Source organism: Rhinoderma darwinii, chromosome 10, assembly GCF_050947455.1.
Source record: "Rhinoderma darwinii isolate aRhiDar2 chromosome 10, aRhiDar2.hap1, whole genome shotgun sequence".
In the NCBI taxonomy this organism is placed as follows: Eukaryota; Metazoa; Chordata; class Amphibia; order Anura; family Rhinodermatidae; genus Rhinoderma; species Rhinoderma darwinii.
In genome coordinates, this window is record NC_134696.1 from 84,543,059 (window position 1) to 84,566,150 (window position 23,092).

Here is a 23,092-nt window from a genome sequence, read left to right on the forward strand (position 1 = left end):
AACCAACTCTTACTTTACACAAATTAGGTTATTACTGTAGTCTGACCTTCCACAATAATTACAGAAGCCAGGTAATAAATAATAATAATAATGTACGGAGTGATACAAGACGTAAAAGTGCTTGTTTGGTACAACGGTCCAGCCAAATTTTATAAAATTGGATAGCACAAATAAAGCTGCATGAGCCGGTCACCAGCCAGTATCTGTATGTACAGATCTGAAGTGCAATAGGGTCAATGAGTGTGGGGGGATACTGCTCAATGCAGAGGTCAGAGTCAGAGATTTTTTTTTTAGAAAAGGGTATTAAAAAGATAGTTGGGCATCAGTAAAAGGGGTCAAATTAGTGAATGCAAAAGGGCATCACGAAAAAAATATGTATTACTAGGGCACGCTTAAACTGTGGATGTTGGGAATTAATTGGTTTGTCTGGGGTAGCGCATTCCAGAGAACTGGTGCAGCACGAGAAAAGTTTTGGAGATTGGAGTGGGAGGTTTGGATTGTTTCTCAGTATGTTAGTCTCAGGCCCTGTTCACATGGAGTTTTCTGCAGGCAGAAAATTCTGCCTGGAAAAATCAGCTCCGGTTTTTTTAAGTGGTTTTGTACCACAAGCTTTTTTTGCGGCGAATTTTGGCGCAAGCAGTTTTTGCCATAAAACGCATCAAAAAAACGCGTCAAATAACGCTGCGGCCGTTCACAGCATTTTTTCCCGTCTCCCCTTGATTTCAATAGGGTTTTTAAGGTGGAAAACGCCTAAAGATAGGGCATGTTGCTTCCTTTTCCCACACCGAAGTCAATGGGAGGCAATTTCGGCTGTTATTTGCCGCGGTTTCCGTTGCAAAAGCTGCGGAAAAAACGTTGTGAACAGGACCTTAGATCGTTGGCAGAAGGTAGAGCGCGAGTAGGGTGCTAGACAAAAACGAGGGAGGAGATGTAAGGAGGTGCAGCACTGTAGAGAGCTTTGTAAATGACAGTAATAAGTTTAAATTGTATTCTAAACAGAACAGGCATCCAGTGCAGTGACTGGCACAGGGTGGAGGCATTGGTGTTGCGGTCCAGTGCAGTGACCAGCACAGGGTAGAGGCATTGGCGTAGTGGTCGGGTGCAGTGGCTAGCACAGGGTAGAGGCATTGGTGTAGCGATCCAGTGCAGTGACTGGCACAGGGTAGAGGCATTGGTGTAGCGGTCCAGTGCAGTGACTGGCACAGGGTAGAGGCAATGGCATAGCGGTCCAGTGCAGTGACTGGCACAGGGCAGAGGCATTGGTTTTTGTGGATGGTCAGATAGATGAGCCTGGCTGCTGCATTCAGGGTAGATTGGAGAGGGGACAGTTTAGTGAGGGGAAGACCGATTAGTAATGAGTTACAGTAATCAAGACGAGAGTGAATCAGAGCGACAATTTTTTTTAATGTTTCCACAATAAAGAAAATACTAATTTGGGAAAGGTTTTTGAAGTGCAGGTGACAGGAGCGTGCAAATGATTGAATATAAAGGGTTAAGGAAAGATCCAACATATCCCTGAGACAGCGGGTGTGCTGCCTAGGAATTATGGTAGTGCCACACAGGGCCGGCCTTAGGGGTGTGCGAACTGTGCCTTTGCACAGGGCGCATCAATCCAGCAGGTGGAAGGGGGCACTGGGCTGGCTCCCTTCCCCTGCTTGTTTCAGAAGCGCCCCTGGCCCGGCGACTCAGCAGTCGCCTTTCCGCCCGGGCGCTTCTTCACTCAGTAGCGTCGCTAACGCTGTAGCAGCCCTATGCCGGCGACACCGGGCATTAGGGCAGTGGTGCCGCTAGCTGCGGCTGCTACAACGGTATCTCCCTATCTACTAGCGCCACTGTAGCTCCCCGAAGGAGCAGAATCCCCGGCCACACGCTGTGTCTATGCTGTGGACGGGGATTCCGCTTCAGGAGTTGCCCCTAATGTCACTGTCCATATATGGACAGATACATCAAGCGGAGCGCTCCAGGAGCGGAATCCCCGGCCACACGGGGATTCCGCTCCTTCAGGGATCTACAGTGGCACTACCTACAAGGGGGCTGTGGGCTGTGTGGCGCGGTCCACAAGGGGGCTGCGTGGCGCTACCCACAAGGGGGCTGCGTGGCGCTACCCACAAGGGGGCTGCGTGGCGCTACCCACAAGGGGGCTGCGTGGCACTACCCACAAGGGGGCTGCGTGGCACTACCCACAAGGGGGCTGCGTGGCACTACCCACAAGGGGGCTGTGTGGCACTATCTACAGGGGAGCTGTGTGGCACTATCTACAGGGGGAATCTCTGAGTGGTGAGATGATGCTCATTTTACTGTGAGTGGGGGACTGATGGTCATTTTACTGTGAGTGGGGGGCTGATGGTCATTTTACTGTGAGTGGAGGGGCTGATGGTCATTTTACTGTGAGTGGTGGGGCTGATGGTCATTTTACTGTGAGTGGTGGGGCTGATGGTCATTTTACTGTGAGTGGTGGGGCTGATGGTCATTTTACTGTGAGTGGGGGGGCTGATGGTCTTCAAGTGGTTTCCACCTCTGACCTCCAATTGAAATTAATGGAAGCCAGAAAATAACTGATGCGCTCGTTTGGAACTTTTTTTCCCTGCGTCTTTTGCATTCGCTTCAACGGCTTAAGAAAAAAACGCAAAAAAAACCCGCTGTCAATTCCTTACAAAAAACGCTGTGTGAACAAACCCTAAGAGTGTAGTGCTTGTTTTTAGCCATTTTCGGTCTGTCTCGAAACAATTTTTGGTAGGGGTGCCCTGAGGTAATTTTATTTTTCCAGTGCTGCCTTGAGTCCGAAAAGGTTGGGACACTCTGTACTAGGCTACAGGATCATGACGCAAGGATCCCGTTGTGGAGCAGCTCAGTTCGTCATGGGAACAGGGCCTGGGTGAGTACAATTTTTGTTTTTGTTTCGGGGCACTGTCTACATGGGGAGGTGGGGGGGGGGCTGTATAGCACAATCTACAAGGAGGAGGTGGGGGATTATGGCACGGTCTACAGACTGTATGGCAAATTCTACAGGAGGCGCTATACTGTGTGGGGGCCACTATGTGGACATTATACTGTGTAGGGATACTACAGGGGGCATAATATGGTGGGCACAATTAGAGGTCAAAATACTGTGTCCTTGAAGGGGTTGTAATATATTATACTGTATGGGGGCACTAAAGGGGCATTATACTTTTTTTATGGAGCATTTTTTTTAATGATGGGGTGGGGCGCCGAAAGATCATTTCGCATGGGGCGCCATCTATCCTAAGGCCGGCACTGCTGCCACACACGCAGATGGAGACATCAGGTTTAGGGAGGTTAGTTGATGGTGGAAACACAAGGAGCTCAGTTTTTGAAAGTATCAGTTTAAGATGAGTGACATTATATTAGAGACAGCGGACAGACAATCACTTATGTTTTATGTTACAGCGGGGCTGATGCCACAGAAGGGGTATGTAATTGGGTGTCATCAATGTAGAGATGGTACCGGAAGCCAAATCTGCTGATGGTTTTCCAGTAGGGGGATGTGTATAGAGATAAGAAGAGAGGACCTAGGACCGATCCCTGAGGAACCCCAACACCAAGGGGGAGAATTAGAGCCAATTAATGACATACTGAACAAATAGTCAGAGAGGTAAAAAAAAATAACAAAAGAGAGCAGTGTCCTTAAGGCTATATTCAGGCGAGCATTGGCAACCTCGGATGTGAAAAATGGAAGTCTTTCACATCCGAGGTGCACCCGTGCGGGACACGTTGCCACGGATCCCCCATAGACTACAGTCTATGGAGGGATGCGTGAAACGCAGTAAAATAGGACATGTCCTATTTTTTCACGGACCCTTCACACGCTCCGTTGAAACAACGGTTGTGTGAACGGCCCCATTGAAGTACATGAGTTTGTGTAACGGCCGTCGTCTGAATGAGCCCTAATGCCCATTGAGTGGAGCATATTTAATAGTAGTTGGTGGTCTACAGTGTCAAACACTGCAGAGATCTAGCATAACCAAGAGTTTTTTTCTGTCTTTGCCTGTGAAATAATAGATTTAAAATTCAAGGACCCGTTGAAAGGCGGGTGAGATCTCTTATGGGAGCCATAATGACTGCTAAATAGGATGCCGGTAAATCTAAAAAATTGTTAAATAGATTATTCTATCAAATTGACAGAGGAGGCTGAATTTATATTTATTGGTGATTGTTTGACTTTAGGAGTAAATAAAAACTATTTCTTTATAGACGATAGCTCTATTTTATATATAATTTACCTTGAATATCCTAGTTGGGCACACACAGCTTTTGCTCTTGCAGCATCAAAACCATCGAAACAAACGTAATTCCACCTTCCAGAGGCGTAGACCTGTACAATGGAGCTCGAATCTGTAAACCTGACTTTTACACAAGAACAAATAACAAATCAACAGTCTGCTCTTGGTTTGGGGAGAGCTTTAGTATATAATCATGTAGCTTTGCTTTCTAAAAGAAAAAAGTTAGGCCTAACTGTTCATCACAAGTGGGGCTGAAAATACATGGTGGGTTTCTGTTCCTTTAAGTTGTAGAGATAGGTGGAAGCTTGGGTGGTGGAGGCTCATGGCTTCAGGGTGGGACAATAATGGGGCTGTGTAAGGGTGCTGTTTGTGGGCAACTGCATTCTTGGAGTTTGTAATTCCTTTGTGTTTCTTTTTGGTTTGGACAATCCTTTTCAGTTAGAACATGTGTCCCATGACAATAAATTGCTGTGATAACCAGGATCAAGTTTTCAATTCGCCTACAGCACCCCCGCAGGCCACATGAAGCATTAAAGGTTACCTGTCAGCAGTTTTGAGGCCTTAAACTGCTGGCAATGTCCTTTAAAAAAAAATTGTATCAAAATGATTGGGCTGTCTGTGTAATGATTGCAGTGACTGTCTTTACTACCATGCAAGCCACCCAGTTGCATGGGGCCCCAGTCAGGCTCCCTAACAGTGAATCAACTTTTAACTGTATCTACTTCCTCAGGAGACAGATACAGTTGTAGTGACATTGCTAGCAACCTGGCACCTTGGGCATTAGCCCTGGATCACTGGGCAACTGCCAAATTTAATTGTATCTGCATCCTCAGGACGCAGATACAATTGAATACCATTCACTAGGCTACAGACCTTGTTAGGCCTGCAGTATATAAGATAATGTGACAGGATCTCTGCGCAGGCTGACACGATGACATCACTGCATTGTGCCAGCCTATGCAATGGTCCCATCTCAGCGTCTCAAAGGCCTAACGTGACTGAGGAGGCCTGCTGTGCAGCTCCGTTTATCGTGTGATTTAGTATTGATTTGGGTAGCACTAATAGTGAATGGGGCACTATCTACCAGGGGCACTGTGTGTGCCACTGTCCACTGGGGGCACTGTACGTGGCACTGTCTACCAGTGGGACTGTGTGGGGCACTGTTTACAGGTGTCTTTGGCTTGGACCCCCAGACATAACTTTGCTTGGGGCCACAGAAATGCATAATCCGCTCCTGAATGCATGCCATCCGTTGAATAATACTCACCAAGGGACCTGTTGCTGAAATCTACTCGCTGTACACAACGCAATTCATCTTCATTGTTACTACAGTCCTGTGTCCCATCACACCATTTGTCCAGTGGAATGAATTTGACTGATTTGGTGCAGAAGAAGTAGTAGTTATCTAGGACCACCTTAACTGTAAAAAAAAGGAACCCGCTTAAAGGAGTTGTACAGGTTTACAAAAACATTGCTGCTTTCTCCGAGAAACAGTGCCACACCTGTCTACGGTTTGCGTCTGGTATTGCAGTTCAGCTCCATTGACGTGAATAGGGCCAAGCTGTAATACCAAAGACAGCCTGAGGACAGCCGTGCACAGTTTTTAGAAGAAAGCTGCCATGTTTTTCTAATCTTGTACAACCCCTTTAAATACAATAAAGGTTTATAGATCTCTGTATAGAGTAAAGTGATTATAAAGAAAAACAACAATTCATAATCAGATGGTTTTAAATCTAAGTGCACTAAGATTAGGAGTTTTTGGAGAATGGTTTGATCATTGGAAGCTGTATAAATCTGTCTTCAGTGAGCTCCCCCTAGTGGTGGCTGCATGCAGACAGAATATTTAGAATATAACTATATGGCTGTGTGGAGTGAAACAGGAGATTTGGAGCAGTGTGTGAATTATTCATTAATAATAACAACAGAATAAGTCACACAACATATGAGCCTTCAGATACATGCAGTCCTTCCTTCGATCAGGGAGCCATCTACACAAATGCAGAAACAATAGATACAGAATATCAGGAAGGCAATAATGTTTATTATTTTGATGTCTGATCTATCGATGTCATCACCGTATATGTGTACTATTTTGTATAAAGCTCTATGACCTAAGGAAGGATAGCTTGGTTTCAAAAGTCCTACTTCTTTTAAAGAATATAATTCCATTTGGCACCAAACCAGATCCTTTTGCTTTTCTTTATATACACTATGAATAAAATATCTCCTTCTGTACTTACTCAGTATGCCTATGACTGCAAGCGAAGCTATTATGAGTATTGCAGTTGTGACTGGGACACAGTATCTTCTAAGTGCTGAAACTCTTCTGATCTTGTAGACTAGCGGATTAACTCCAGGTCTTGCATTAGGCCTTGGGGTACCTCGAACAGGGCCTGGTGTTCTAGTGGGTCCTACAGGCCTAGAGGCAGGAGGTCGTGCAGGTCCTGGTGGTCTGTTGGCAGGAACTGGAGCGCGGGTGGCTCCTGGGGGAACACGAGTAGGCTCTGGAGCAACACGGGTAGGTCCTGCGGCAACACGAGTGGCAACTGCCGGGGCACGAGTTGGTCCTGGGGGAGCACTATTAGGTCCTGATGGTTGAGAGTTCGCTGTCCTAGCAGTAGAGGTAGCTGGCGGTGATGATACAGTTGGCTGCACTGAATTACTTTCTCCTTCATTGGCACCTGTAATAGCACAATGACCAAACCAAAGTTATAGTAAACTCTAAAAACGTCTTGTGTGCCAACTAATGCGATCTAATACGTATGTGTAAAGATACCCAGATTCATGTTGGCTTTAATGACTAACGTCAACCGCTTTAGCTAACCGGTAGTTAAATATTTTTTATTCACAATCTTTTATGATGTATTATTCATGTACACTTTTATATGAGCAGTGAAAGAGAGGGAAGGGGTGAAGAGTTAAAAGTCCAAGTTGCTGCATCTACTGGATGTCCCATAAAAAAAAAAACAATATGATATATGCAAAAGAACTTATGTACAGAATTGAGGACGTTTGTACGAATGTGTCCTTCTGAGATAATAGGCTTAATAAAGGGGCACTTGTATGACTGGACTAGTACATGCTCTCCAATGAGGCTCTTTCATAAGTAATGTTATACATCAATGAGTTCTAGTTTATGTTTTTCGACTTGAATAGTCCTATTGTGTTTGACTAGAAGATAATTAGAGCTATAAACAAGCGCACACCCTAAGAAAACTCTGTGGCTTCTACTATTGATATTCACAACGGGTTGATCTTACCTGTTCTGTTGAGAGGCGACGCAATATCAACTTCCTCCTCTCCTCTACTCTGTAAAAACAAAAAGATTAAGGGTCATACTGCACCATATATATATATAGCATCAGAAAATCTCTATTACTGTGGGTCTGGATAAAACCAGCCGATTAAGGGGGTCTCATACGATTTCTTACAGCTCTCAGCTGTTTTTTTGGGGGGGAGGGGGAGCTGCTGTGTTATTGATCATTTTCAAAAAGGAGGACTCGCATGGTGCCTGCTGAAACAATGGGCATTCGTTGGTCTTGAGAGTCAAGATCTGCACTGTACATGTCAGGGTCAGGGGCAATATAGCTTAACATGGCAATTAACAACACAAATATGTGATCACATCACAAATATAAGAAAAGGTGAATACAAAACACAAAAAAGTCACAAAAGCCATAGTAAAAAAATAAAATAATATATATATATATATATATATATAAATATCACACTATATATATATATATATATACACACACATATACATACATTCATACACACACATATATACGTGTGCTATTTTAGTTTAAGTTGTATCCCTCTTGTAAAGTTACACCAGTATATTGTGTTCTCCTTTGTGCTGCCTTCAAAAGCCTGGGCCAAAGGTCCTATTGATAGACACGTTTGCTATAATCCTGTTTGGAGTTTACTTGTATACTGAGCGTTTTATTTATGTAAATTACTGCAACAGTCAGATTCTAAAATCCCATTTACACATTTGTTCTTGGGGTCAGTTTAACAAAGAGTTTTTTGGCTCGGATTTTGACACAGCAACCGTGTCGGGATCAGCGCCCAAAAAAAGTCCCAAACTGGTCCCTGCTGATTTCAATGAGAGGCAAAGCAGTTTCTTCTCCCAAGCAGCTTTAGACCACTTGCGGTAAAAAAAAAAAGCGGCATGCTCTTTTTTTGAGTGCTTTCCGCCTTTGACCTCCCATTGAAAACAAATGGGAGGCAGAAAAAGTCTGCAACTCTCGTTTTGAGCATTTTTTGCCCAAAAAAAAAAAATGCATCAAAAACAGCACTGGCATTTCAAAATTTGCTTGAAATGTCCTGAAGGAATTTTAAAACAGTTTTTATCTCCCTGCAAAAAAGTGTGAAATCGCTTTTTTACGTTTAACACTTTTTTTTTGCTGCGGAAACCGCGGAAAAAACGGCCGAAATTGCCTCCTATTGATTTCAGTGGGAGGTGGTGTTTTTTTCCTGCGATCGGAAAAAACCGCCTGTGGGAGAAAGGAGCGACATGCCCTATCTGGAGCCATTTTCCGCCTCAAAAACCCCATTGAAATCAATAGGAGACGGAAAAAACACTGCGAACAGCCGCTGCTTTGTTTGACACGTTTCATGGCAAAAACTGTTTGCGTTTTTTTTCCCTTGCCTGTTGAAGATGTTCAAGAACGCAGCACAAAACGCCTGTGGCGCAAAACCACTTAAAAAAACTGGAGCGGATTTTTCCAGGCAGAATTTTCAACCTGCAAAAAACTCTGTGTGAATCGGGCAAAACCGAAACATGCCCCGCAAGTGGCATTTTATCCGTTTATTTTGGCGGTTTCTTCCTATTGACCTCAATGGCAAATGGCAACCCCAATGAAACCAGCAGCCACACCTTTTTATTGCTGTACCGCATTTCCATAGAAATCTGATTATTTAATAGAAACCATAGTCTTTAAAGGGAATCTGTCACCAGGTTTATGCTGCCCTATCTGAGGGCAGCATAAAGTAGTGCCACAGAACCCGATCAAACGCTGTATTACTGCCTTTTTAGCGTAAAGTAGTTTTACGAAAATTCTTTTTTTCTTACGCAGTTATTATTCATGAGCTGCGGCCTGCCCGGTCCCCGGCCGCTGATTGACAACTTTCTCCCCATACTGTGCATATGGAGGAAGCTGCCAGTCATCGGTGGATGGGCAGGCCTAGATACAGCTCATGAATACCGAGGGCTCTTCAGCATGAGAGAATCATTAAGAGAACTCCGGGCTCGGCTCACTCAAAACAAAAAACGATTTTATGAAAAAGAAGTGACACATTATTGAAATCAGGGTCTCGGACACCACTTTATGCTGCCCTCAAATAGGGCAGCATAAACCTAGTGACAGATTCTCTCGAATTGTGGCAAAACGATGGAAGAAAAAAAAAGCCTCGTTTTACGACTGAAAATAGGGCTGCAATACGTCGGCAAACATCTGCGCATTCATTTGAATGGGTTTGCCGACGTACTGTGCCGACGACATGTAATTTACGCGTCGTCGTTTGACAGCTGTCAAACGACGACGCGTAAAATTACTGCCTCGGCAAAGAAGTGCAGGACACTTCTTTGCAATGTAATTTGAGGCGTTCTTCATTGAAGTCAATGAAGAGCAGCTCAAGATTTACGGGCGTCAAAGATGCCTCGCAAAATGCGAGGAGGAGCTTTTACGTCTGAAACGAGGCAGCTGTTTTCTCCTGAAAACAGTCTGTCTTTTCAGACGTAAAGGCCACTTCTCGTGTGCACATACCCTTATATTCATAGGCACATTTCCACAATATCTTTTTTTCTAGAGACGCTGTTCATTGGCAGCCTTTAGGGCTCATATCCGTTATTTTAAAATAATTTCTATCAAAATACTTATAACACTACATTATGTGATCTGAAAGGCGAACATGTGACCAATACGGGAAGACAATAGTCAACAACCGGTGATGTAAATACGGTTTTGACATGTTCTAACGTCTCTTCTGGTAAGCAGATTTACAAAACAATCATAAGTGATTCACCAGTTGGAACACCCGCCAGGTATGAGGAGATTTTGTGGTTGACTAATCTTGCCTGAAACCATGTCCGTGGTGCAATGTTTAGTTTATAACTAGCTGTAAAAACTTTTGTTCCATTGTGCAATTGGAATACAAACACTTTTCAATATAACGCATCTTGTGCCAGAATATGATGAATAGTAGTCAATTATGAAAATCATTAGTGGGGAAATAGTTGAAAGTGACTAGTGATCAGGTCTGCTGCTATAAAAAGGACACCAAGTAAAGACAATGGGCGAGGGTCCCCAAAAGTGGTTCAAGGGAAAAGTGAAAGAGATGCCCATAGAGATTTCGAAAAACAAGCAACAGAATCTCAGCTCCTCCACTTTTACTTTGCAATAGTCTTGATAAATATCCCCAATTGTATTAATAAGATTTACAAGTGCTTGATAAGGACTCTTAAGACTGTTTGTATTTAACCGATACTGAAGCTGCCCAAAAACATAAGAAATACATAATTAGATTACAGAGGCTGCCATGCACTCATATAACCCATTGCTTAAAAGGGTTATCCCACATCAACTTATAGCCTATCCACAGGATAGGTCATAAGTGTTAGGTCGCTGGAGGTCCTGAGTCCCCTGAACGAACAGAGTGGCGGTTGTACACGTGAGCTGAGGCCCCATCAGTGGCGTAGCTATATGGGTCGCAGCGGTTGCAGTTGCGAACGGGTACCTAAGCCTGGGGGGCCCACGGGCCCCCGTTGCCATACAGCATGCTTGTTAAATTAATTTTCTGTGCAGTGAAGCCGGTACTTCCTGTTACGGTCACATGGCAGGGGAGCTGCAGAGTCTGTATTGTATTGTAATGTATTGTGTTGTGTTGCCTTGTAATGTATTGTGTTGTATTGTGCTGTTTGCGGTGGAGAGGGCGGGCCCGTTAAATGACAGCCCCCCTCCTCTCTCCACCGCAAACTGCACAATACATTACACACTGTGGGTCGCGTCCCCGTGGGAATTCATGTGAAGACCTACGGGGGGTCGCGAGTCACTCACCGAGTTCCCGATTCCATTCAATGCTGGAGCAAGGAGCTGAGGTCTCCTTGATCCAGCATTCACTGTGCCCTGAGCGGCTCGACGCCGGCTGGCGGGATGTAGCAACATCATTGCACCTGTCTGCGCCGAGTCACTCATAGCACACACCGGAGGAGGTGAAAGATCCTCCACTCGACGTGGGAACGGGGATAGGTAAGTAATTATGCAATTTTTCTATTATGCACATATGGGGGCATTATACTGTATGGGGGGGCTGATATTGTGGAGGGGCATTATACTGCATGGGGGCTGATATGGGGGGCATTATACTGTATGGGTAGCTCATATGGGGGACATGATACTGTATGGGGAGCATTTAACTGTATGGGGAGCTCATATGGGGGGCATTTTACTGTATGGGGAGCTCATATGGGGGCATTATACTGTATGGGGAGCTCATATGGGGGCATTTTACTGTATGGGGAGCGGATATGGGAGGCATACTGTATGGGGAGCAGATATGGGAGGCATTATACTGTATGGGGAGCGGATATGGAGGGGCATTATACTGTATGGGGAGCTCATATGGGGGGCATTATACTGTATGGCGAGCTCATATGGGGGGCATTATACTGTATGGCGAGCTCATATGGGGGGCATTGTACTGTATGGGGAGCTGATATGGATGGCATTATACTGTGGGGGCTGATATGGGGAGCATTATACGGTATGGGGCTGTTATGGGGGGCATTATACGTTATGGGGCATTATTTTGTGTGGGGGTAGCTATGGGAGCATTATACTGTGTGGGGGCATTATACTATGGGGGCTGTTGGGCAAGGCGTCTGGGCATAGGCACACGCAGGGGTCTGATGATGATGGTGTTGGGGAGGGGTAGGGGGCCCAAGCTGAATTCTTGCACATGGGCCCATGAGCCTATAGCTACGCCATCCACTCTCTATGGGACTGCTGGAGATAGCCGAGTACAGCGCTTGACTATCTTCAGCAGTCCCATAGAGAATGAATGTAGCTGCAGTGCACATGTGCTGTCGCCACTCTGTTTGTACAGGGGACCCGTTCCCTTGATCGGTGGGGTCCCCAGCAAATCCAACACTTATCACCTATCCTGTGGATAGGTGATTAGATGATGTGGTGGGATAACCCCTTTAGGGTGGCCATAGAAATCGATTTGTAGACAGATTCTGTCAATTCTGGTGGGATATGCTAACAAACATCTGTAAATGGCCACCTTCATGACAGGGAAAAAGGTAGGATTTTTTGGTCCTTTACTATTGTTGACCTGAATTAAAGGGACTGTCTGGTTTAGAAAACTAAGAATTCCTTAATAATGGGTTAACAGAGAGGGTCCACATTCAGGGCTCTCATCTATCAGCCAAAGAAGAGAGCAGCTACAAAAAAAATCTTTTGTTCTGGAGGACCTGGCACATTCATGCATTATATGGACAGGACATGGATTTCAATGGGAACTGTGTAATGCTTTATTTCCCCTGTGGTGTCGCTGCAGGTCAATACCCTAACAGATTATAGCTCATCTCTGAGTGTTCCAGCAATGGGACATACTGTAAGCAGCTTATTGTCAGGGGACCCTGTTAACAAACCGGCATTATCAAAAGTAGACAACCCCCTTAAGCAGTGATAACGCCTATTAGTTTTTGTTGCCAAATTATCAGTTAAAACAAAAAAAAAACAAACTAAAAAACACACCAAAAATCAAATAGTGCAGGACAATTCAAAATGACTAATCTTTAGAAAATAATAATAATAAATTAAAAAAACAATATTTTTAATTTTTTTTTGTTATATAGTTATATATACACACACACACACACACACACACACACACACACACACGTATTTGAAGTTTAGTCAATACAAAGAGAGAGACGGTGATATCCTGATCAAATCAAACAGAAACAAAAAGACAACAAAAATGGGAGAGAGAGAGACCGCTCACCATTGCAGATCAGGATATCACGACCAAGAGTTCCGTGGACGGCTATTGTATTGACTTTTATTTGTTCATGTTAAAATCCACAGCTACACCACATGACAGAAGATACAGTTTACTTACGGGTTTCAGACAAAGTCCTTATTCATAGTATATGTCCAAAAATTTTACCATACACATGCATACATGCAAGTACTGGTTATTCATAGGCATGATTGAAAAATTGTTCCGATTAATAATAATCTTTATATCTATGGACATTAAAGTTGTTGTCTTATGAAGATAACCCATTTTCAAATGGAAGCGGGAGCAGCAATATGGCTTCTCTAACCCTGGCAATTATCTGTCAGCAGACGCATGTGGCCAGACAGTGCCGCTGCAGGGGAAATGAAGCGACTCTCTGTTCAAAGCTCAAAAAATGGGAACCCCCTGTACGACGTCCATATGTCCTCTTCATGAGACAACCCCTTTAAATATTTTTTAGCGAATTCTGCCAATTTCAGTTTTCGTCCACATGATTTTTTAGCGGACAGCTATTTTCTGACTATGGCCTCCTTATAAAATCATCCAGTATTCTTCTCAAAGGGTTTTATAAGGAATTTTCCAATACAATAGTGAAGCGTTAAAGGGAATGTGTTGCCAGAAAAACATGTTTTTTTTTTAAAAATTAAACATTTAGTGTGTGGGTGATTAAACATTGTTCAAATTTTTTTTTTTTTTTTGCACGAGCCAGGAAATATTATAAATTATTTCTAATTTATAATACTACCCATTTTTGGTCACTAGATGGAGCTGTTCCCAAAATTGCAGCATTGCAACATTGGGTTAAAAGCCCTCGCTCTAGTGAGCTCTCGGCATCCCCCCCTCCTTTATCCTGGCTAGTGCCGGGATAAACGAGGGGTTTGAACCTCCTACACTGTGTGTCGCCATTTTTTGAGCTAACCCACAGTGTAGTAGGTTTACATACAGTAGTAAACACACAAAAACACGAACATACATTGAAATCGCTTACCTGCTCCTGCCGCCGCGGCTCCCTCCGGCCCGTCCGCTCCGTTTGCTGTCGCTTGTGCAAGTGCATAAATCCGGAAGCCGCGACCGGAAGTAGTAATATTACTGTCCGGCCGCGACTTCCGGTCCACAGGAAAATGGCGCCGGACGGCGCCAATTTCGAATAGGACTGTGTGGGAGCGGCGCATGCGCAGTTCCCACACAGACGCCGTACACTGCAGTCAATGGGACGGGAGCCGTTCGCAGTCCCTATGGGACTGTGGCTGCCGTATTCCATGTCTGTATGTGTCGTTAATCGACACACACAGAAATGGAACAAAAAATGGCAGCCCCCATAGGGAAGAAAAAGTGTAAAAATAAGAAAAAGTAAAACACAAACACACAAATGAATATAAACGTTTTTAATAAAGCACTAACATCTTTAACATATAAAAAAATAATTTGTGATGACACTGTAACAAAGGAAAATAGCTCAGAGCGTATCTGGTTTCGCAAGAAGCACATATGCCTCAGAATTTCCTGCCAGAAGTGTAATATTTGGCCTTAAAACATATGTACAAGTCAAACAAAGTCATGGAGGAAACAGCGTTCCTTTGCCTTTCAATACTTAGTATCAACCCGAGTTGCCAAACTGATTTTTTTTCTGGACTACTTATACAAAACTCATAGACAAATTGGAAAACTAAATATGTATATACCTCAAATACTAATATTAACATAGCAGCATTTACTGAGAACTGAAAAATGATGAGAATTACAATCAAAATAATCTGTACGAACTCCTCCAGTTTAGGACCTCTTCACATCGCAATTTGACTTTCCATCGAAGTCTATGTCGAGCTGTCTCCCGACGTATACCTCCAATGGAAGGCTGCAACGTATCCCACTCTATGACAAACTGTGGTATATGACGCCAAGGGACTCTGGACATTGACGTCAGGAGCTTCCGCAGGACTGGTGTCTCCGGGAAGAGCATCACGAAACGCTCTGGCCAAAGACTCGGGCGCTGTGGAAGCTCCTGACGTCACTCTCCATATATAAACAGTGATGCCAGAGCTTCAACAGGGCAAGAGTCCCTGGGCTGAGGAAGCACCAAGAATTGCTCTGCCTGGGGACTACGGTCCTGGTGCCACCGGGCAGAGCAGCTATGCAGGAAGCTCCTTACAGCACTGTCTATATATGGACAGTTATGTCATTAGAATTTACCGCCATATGCATTCATCATATATCTGTGATTGATGCTATGCAGTGGCATACAGCACTCATAGGCTCCCATGTTAAAATCATCATATACTGCGAAGTATACTTTTTTGGCGGTATCTCTCAGAGTGAACTAGTGCAGTGTACTATGCCATTCTATCCTTTAAAAAAAAAGGGTGTACCGATGTTTAATAGCCCAACGGAGGCAAAAAGGACACTCTTTCGGCCTCAGTTCGGCTAATGAAGCCTTAGGCTTGATGCACACGAGCATGTTCGGTCCGTAAAGGATGGAACGTATTTCGGCCGCAAGTCCCTGACCGAACACACTGCAGGGAGCCGGGCTCCTAGCATCATAGTTATGTACGACGCTAGGAGTCCCAGCCTCGCTGCGGGACAACTGTCCTGTACTGTAATCATGTTTTCAGTATGGGACAGTAGTTCCACGGAGAGGCAGGGACTCCTAGCGCCGTACATAACTATGATGCTAGGAGCCCGGCTCCCTGCAGTGTGTTCGGTCCGGGACTTGCGGCCAAAATACGTTCCGTCCTTTACGAACCGAACATGCTCATGTGAATCCAGCCTTATGGACACGTTTACCGTATACGTCAAGAGCTTTTCCGACACATAATATAAAAAGTTTAATATTCATAAACATCGTGAAGGGGGCCTTAAAAATATCAAAAACACATCAACTTTTTTTTTTTACGAACATTGGAAAAAAATAAAAATAAAGTAGATTTTTATGGATTGTCCAGGAATTTCTGGATGGTTGAGAACCCTGGCACCAACTCATTACAGTTTTTATTCTGCATTTAGAATTTAACAAAAAATACTAAACAAAAAAAAAAGGAAAAGTACTCCTTCCTCCATTCTATTCTTTTCTGCTGTCGGGTTTTAATTTAAAAAAATTGGGTTATCAGACTCTAGAGGTAGGAAAACCTCCTATAGAAAACATTTGTAAAGATGGAAGGCTGATGTACAGAATGAAACAGATCACAAGGGATGCCGAAACTTTGCACATGACTATAACCCAAAAAATACAGGCCATATGAATAAATATGTCTCTTATACAGTATTATATATCATCATGTCTTCAATGTAGAAGGTTCTAGCCCCCGTTATACAGAAAATCCACAGAGCATTGATGAGCGCTGCAGGTCCCAGAGGCCAGGAGCATCTTGAGTGGGGACCAGGGACACAAGACTCAGGTTACTAAGAGACCATGGAAACAAATCCCAAAACCCCCAGGATAGCACAGTCATATTTCTCAGCAGATTCGACTTCTTTTATTGTAAGGTGATCTAGAAATGATCCAAGAGGAGAAGACAACACAGAAGTGCCTGCAATGAGGTTGTACCTGCTAATAGCACATTTCCAAAAACATTGAGGGCATCTGCATCAAGAAAATATATCAGGTACGTGTTTCTGATCAATTGCCATATATTCCGCACTGCAAATATAGATGCACACGGTTGATACCTGTATATTGCTATGGTTTTATTGTACTTAAATATTAGATTTTACAATTGCATGGTTGTTTTTTCATGTCGTTTGGGCTAATAGTGCAGCAGACCTGCTCCCATAATATGCCCCACACCCACATATGGATGTCACTATGTCAAGTACTGTAGTGCAGGGGCTGTGTGGTGCTGCCCCCTAGTCCTGCTTAGAAGTCTGGGGTCTGGTAATGTAAGTAAGGGTCTGAAGTTTGAACAATAACTGATTATACATGACCTGCCTAGGTAGAGTCGTGTGTTAACCTTAGACCATACTATCCCCCACCCCCATTTAGTAACGACACATGACACCGAGGTTGGATGTGAAATGGCCACAGCAGCCGTTTATTAATTTCACAGTTTTATAAAAACAATTTAAATCCGAAACATTCGGATAACTAGTTAGGAATCCACCAGAGAATTCCTCCTAATAATTCACATGACCCAACATGGGTCAGAATCATAAATAACAATTAAACGTTAACATTAACCCGAGCAGAGGAAGTCCTTGAAGCCCCTTCAGATGTTCCTTTCAAGAACACACCGAATTAGCCATCTGCAAACCACCAATTACCTCCAGCCGTAAACCAGCTCGGAAGCACCGTTCACCTCTGCAGATGGCTCCAACCACTAGAAGTCCACTTCAAGGGGATAACACCCGATGAAGCCCTCAAGTGATATACCGACCACTAGAAGTCCACTTCAAAGGGATAACACCCGATGAAGCCTTCAACCATGTACCTTTTTTGGGGGACGCATACCCCCGATGCGACCCCCCCACCATTTTGTACTGACTGGCCTCAAGGACTCCCCCCGCCACCGCGAAACAGGCCTTGACCACCTTAAGCCTGTGAGTTCCTCCACACCACCACCGCCCTTTCTATGCGTTCTGCTATCGCCAAGCTCCAAAGATCAATGCCAACCTCGGTCAGATGAACCCCGTCACTTCTCCAGAAATTCCCCACTCCTGACTCCAAATCCCTATGCCTCACGCAAATGCCCCCGTTCTTTGCCACAAAACGGGACACCGCCCGGTTAACTTTTATGCGAGCCTTATTGACTCTCTCCACCGATCTAGCTAACCGCCAATGCTTTCTTGGGACTATGTCCGACCACACTACCACCAACTTGGGATAAGATACCCACAAACACAACATATCATGCTTGATATCCCGCACCAACTCACGAAAAGGGCGGACTCCTAAGTCATTCCCACCCACGTGCAACACTAAAACCTCCGGAACCCTATCAAGCCGCACATATGTCTGGAATTCCGCCAACACCCTGTTCCACGACATACCTCTAAAACCCAGCCAATGCACAACCGCATCCTGTCGCGGAATGCGCAACTGGCGACCATCCGGGCGGACGTCCGCCCTCAAAGCCCCACAGTGCACGTACGAATGACCCATCAACCACACCAGACAAGGAGGCGAATCTGAAACGGAAAACACAGTTAGGCACCACCATATAACATTTTCAAGCATAAACAACAAAATTACAACATATGGGGGCGGACATAGGACTTAAACCTTTTAGACTCCCAACGACCAATACGCCTCACCCCCTCATCATCCAACCCCCAGCGCCCCGCTTCCGTTGCTGCGCCAATCCGGAAGGAATGAGATGAATATGAGCCTGCCGCAACCCCAACCGCCGTCAAACACTTTTTAAATACAGCTCCAAACTGAAACCTGGACAAAAACGACCCGTCCATATGACGTAACAAAGGCAAATCTGGAGACCCCCGGTTTCTCGTAAAACCCCGCATGCACTCCACTGGGCACATGACCGACCCCGGGAGAGCGAACAAAACTATCAGTTTTCCCTTCCCTACTTGGTCAGTTTTAGATCTACGCAACCATACCTCCAGCCGATCTGCAAAAAGGCTCACCTCCCCAGATCTCAGCCCCCCTGCCTGTTTAGTACTTGGCGACACCAACTCACCTATTCTAAATGCTCCGAAGAACGCTAACGAAAAAGCCAACCGAAACAGATCCATTTCATCTGAAGAACGACATACCGATGCTAATGAACCGCCCAACGAGCCAAGCAAAGCAAACGACACCGGCCTTCTACTATCCGCCTCCACCCTACCTCTGCGCAACCCCTTCAAAGCCTGCGATACCAGAAATTCCTTCGATACATCCCGCAACTTAAGCCCAAACGCCACCGCAGATATGAACCGGTTCACCTTCGCTACTGAAAACCCCGCCTCCCAGGCATCCCCTAACCAATACAAAAGTGCCACCAACCTGTCTCTATCCGTATTGACGTCACCCAACTCTCTTACCCACTCCTCCCACTGCCTCCAACAAGCAGCATAAGCACTCCACGTCGTGCGCGCCAAAGACCTTTGTAACAGCTGCTCTACGGGACCGATACCAGATCCCAAAGATGCTCTGGACAAGCCAAACCGAGACGTTCCGCTCCCGGGGCCAATTGCCGAAACCGGTCCCACTGCGAGCGAGAAAGAGCATCAGCAATACAATTCCGTACACCCGGGACATGCACCGCCACCACCCACGCGTTCAACGACAAACACACCAACACTAAATGTCGCAACAATTGAACTACCGGAGGAGAGGACGCCGTGATGTTATTAATGGCAAGCACCACCCCCATGTTGTCGCAGTAAAAACGGACCTTCTTATCCCTGAGCCTGTCCCCCCAAATGGTAGCCGCCACCACGATGGGAAACAGCTCGAGCAGGGCCAGATTCCGCGTGAGTCCACTGGACACCCAGCTAGCCGGCCATTGACCTGCGCACCACGGACCTCCCCCGTAAGCTCCAAAGCCACCCGCCCCAGCCGCATCCGTGAAAATATTCAAATCACTCGTATCCTGCGCTGGGGCCATCCATAGCGAGCGACCATTGTACTGGCCCAAGAAGTCATCCCAAACCTGAAGATCAGCTCGGTGCTCCTCCTTGAGCCGCACAAAATGATGCGGCGCACGCACTCCCGCCGTTGCCGCCGCCAACCTTCTACCAAACACCCTTCCCATCGGCATAATCCGGCAGGCGAAATTCAACTTCCCCAGCAGCGACTGAAGCTCCCTCAGCGACATTTTCTTCCTTCTACAAGCCCGTCGAACCTCCAGCCTCAAAGCACCCAACTTATCCGCCGGGAGACGACACTCCATTGCCACCGAGTCTATTTCGATTCCCAAAAAACAAATCGTCGCTACCGGGCCCTCCGTTTTTTCCGGCGCCAAAGGAATCCCAAAATCCCTCGCCACCTTCTGTAGAGCATGAAGCAAATTACCGCAAACCGGCGAACCCCCCGGGCCAACGCACAAAAAATCATCTAAGTAATGGATCAACGAGTCGACCCCGGATGCTCCCCTCGTTACCCACTCCACGAAGCTACTAAACGCCTCGAAGTATGCACAAGAAAGGGAACACCCGATCGGAAGGCACCGATCCACGTAAAAAGCCCCATTCCAAAAACAACCCAACAGCCGTTGGCTTTCTGGATGAACCGGCAACAACCTGAACGCCGCCTCGATGTCAGTTTTTGCTAGCAGCGCCCCAGGACCCGCAGCCCGCACTAACCCCACCGCCTTATCGAATGAGGTATAAACTACGGAACACAACTCGTGATCAATCCCGTCATTTACCGACGAACCTTTGGGATACGATAAATGTTGAATCAAACGAAACTTTCCGGGCTCGCGTTTTGGGACAATACCCAAAGGGGACACAACTAAATCTTTTACCGGCGACTCAACAAATGGCCCCGACATGCGACCCAACGAAACTTCTTTTAACAACTTTTCCGACACGACTTCCGCATGCAAGTAAGCCGATTTTAAATTCCTCCGCGTAACCGGAACCTCATAAGGAGGTGGAGGAATAACAAACCCAACACGAAACCCTTCATAAAGCAACTTAGCTGCCGCCCTATCCGGATACTCATTTAGATAAGGGGCCATCCTTTCCACCCTCACCGGCGACACCCCCTTGACCAGCCCCGTGCTGGTTCCCTGACCTCTTTTTCCGCAGACATTTTGCCGCCCCGTGTGATGCACCATTACACTCGGAGCACACGTGCTTGAACTTGCACGTGGCCCCGAACTTGCACTGACCTTCATTAAATTGCCAGCAAAACCCCGCCTTTCCCCCGCCGCTTTGTCCACTCTGACTAGACTGGCCTCCCTGGCCACCGCTCCCGGGAAAGGGCTGCCTAACCGGAGCCGTAACCCGTAACCAGAGAGCAATATCCTTCTGGTCCCACCGAATCGCCGGCCGAACCGCCTTCCGCTGACGGAATTGCTCATCATATCGCAGCCACGCCTGACCCCCATACGCCCTATGAGCCTCCCCAATGGCATCAAAATAACAAAACAGCGCCGAACAATTTTCCGGCGCCTTTTCCCCTATCACACTAGCCAATATGGCGAACGCCTGCGACCAATTAACGAACGTCTGCGGGATCAGCCTATACCGCCGCCGTTCCTCCTCGTCCTTTTTACTCTCATCCCGCTTGCTCTTATCCAAATTAAATTTAGCCAGTGGCAAGAGAGAAAAAATTTCAACGTATTCGTCTTTCCAGATCCGATCACGCACCTCCTGCTTTAAATGCGCCCCCAACGGACCCTCAAAACAAACATACACCTCCCCCCGAGCACGATCGTCCATACGCACTCGATCGCCGTCCTTCTGTGCCTCGGTCTGTACCGACACCGCGACCGCCTCTCTAACCGCCGCCGCAGGACGCGCCTGTAACGATCCCACGTCCCTGGGGCCTTCCCAAACTATCGCAGGAGACACTTCCGTTACTACCGGCGCCGCGGCCCTATCCAGGCGCCCCACCAGCTCCCGTAAGCAACCCACTAAATCTGCCAAACCCGCTCCGTCGCGTCCGCCCGCGCCACTACCGGCCCCCGATGCAATGCTAGCAGCCCCCCCGCCGACACCCGACATAAAAATCGCTGGATAAGACAATGATGGAGTTATACACTCACCGGGCTGCACAGGCGCTGTGTTCCCGTCAGCCGGACCATCCTGACCTCGACGATACACGTCCAGTTCACCTTGCTCCAGTTCTTCTCTCGCCGACGACTGTCCCTCCCAACGACATCTTCGGAACGGGGATGAGGACGCGCTGACCGATGGGCCGGCAACCTGCCGCCCGACCGCCGGGACCCAGACTTCCGACCGGACCTGTTGCCTCGACGTCGCTGCAGCTCTAGGCGTCCGTCTAGACGATCCTGACGAAGCCTGCCCCCTGGCCGGAACATCACCATGCGGGGCGGCCGTACCTTGTCCTCCAAATCTTCCATCTGATGGGGGAGGGGTGACAGGGAGCCCAGCCTGCGACTCCCTGCTTACCGCCGGACCCCGTCGCGGCCTGGGATTCCTGCCAGGACGCAGGGCCTGGGAAGGGGCGGTCCTCCCAGCTGCCTGGCCTGCAGCGTCCGGGATCGGGCTCCCTCTGCGACGCCGTGTCCGCGGGACTACCTCCGGACTGAGGCGCTCTGGAGGTCGGGACCGCCGAGAGGGACGGGTCGACCCAGCCTGCGTCGCCGTCACCCCTGGCACCGCTCTCTGCCTGCTCAGCGCAGGAGCGGTTGTTGCCGACTCCCCCCCCGCCGCCATAGCCATGCTCGTAAGGGGGCCGGGGGAGGGGAGCCTGTCCTTTTCAACAGACCCCGAACGCCGTGCCCGACGTGGCGAAACGGCGTCCGGGATCCTCGTTATGGCAGCCACGGTCTCCTCTAGCCATCCGGGACCGTGGTGCACAGCAGCGGCACGCAGCCGCTCTAACATCAGGGCTTCTGCCATCATTAAAAGCACGGGCAACGGGGAGCTTGCTTATTGTATGTTACTCCTCCCGCTGCTTCCGGCTCAATGCCGAGAAACAGCGGGAAGCGCAGTAACGGCCCCCCCGTCCCCCTTAACTCCTCCCCGTCCCTCCTTCAGCTCCTTCAACTTTCCCTCACCTCATTAACCCTTTCCCTACCAGGACGGTCATGTCGGCTTCCCTTAACCCTGCGGCTGCGTCCAGCCTCTTCTTTGATGGCCTATCATAAGGAAAGTCCATCAATGTCAATTCCTGGAGAAGCAAACAAGGAGGGGTACCTCTTGTGTGGTGGACAGAAAATACAGGTGTGAACAGGCCTATATATGTAACA

General features: G+C 46.9%; 1 protein-coding gene across 1 annotated transcript in view; it reads right to left on the reverse strand.

Moving 5' to 3' along the window:
* The window catches only part of TMPRSS4 (transmembrane serine protease 4), a 48,828-nt gene that overhangs the window by 13,876 nt on the left and 11,860 nt on the right, over nucleotides 1-23,092 (reverse strand). Inside the window, exons 3-6 of the mRNA XM_075838936.1 lie at nucleotides 7,502-7,550; nucleotides 6,482-6,922; nucleotides 5,509-5,661; nucleotides 4,242-4,365 (exon numbers count right to left, since the gene is read on the reverse strand). Coding sequence (XP_075695051.1) covers nucleotides 4,242-4,365; nucleotides 5,509-5,661; nucleotides 6,482-6,922; nucleotides 7,502-7,550 — 767 coding nt within the window. The remainder of the gene's footprint in view (nucleotides 1-4,241; nucleotides 4,366-5,508; nucleotides 5,662-6,481; nucleotides 6,923-7,501; nucleotides 7,551-23,092) is intronic.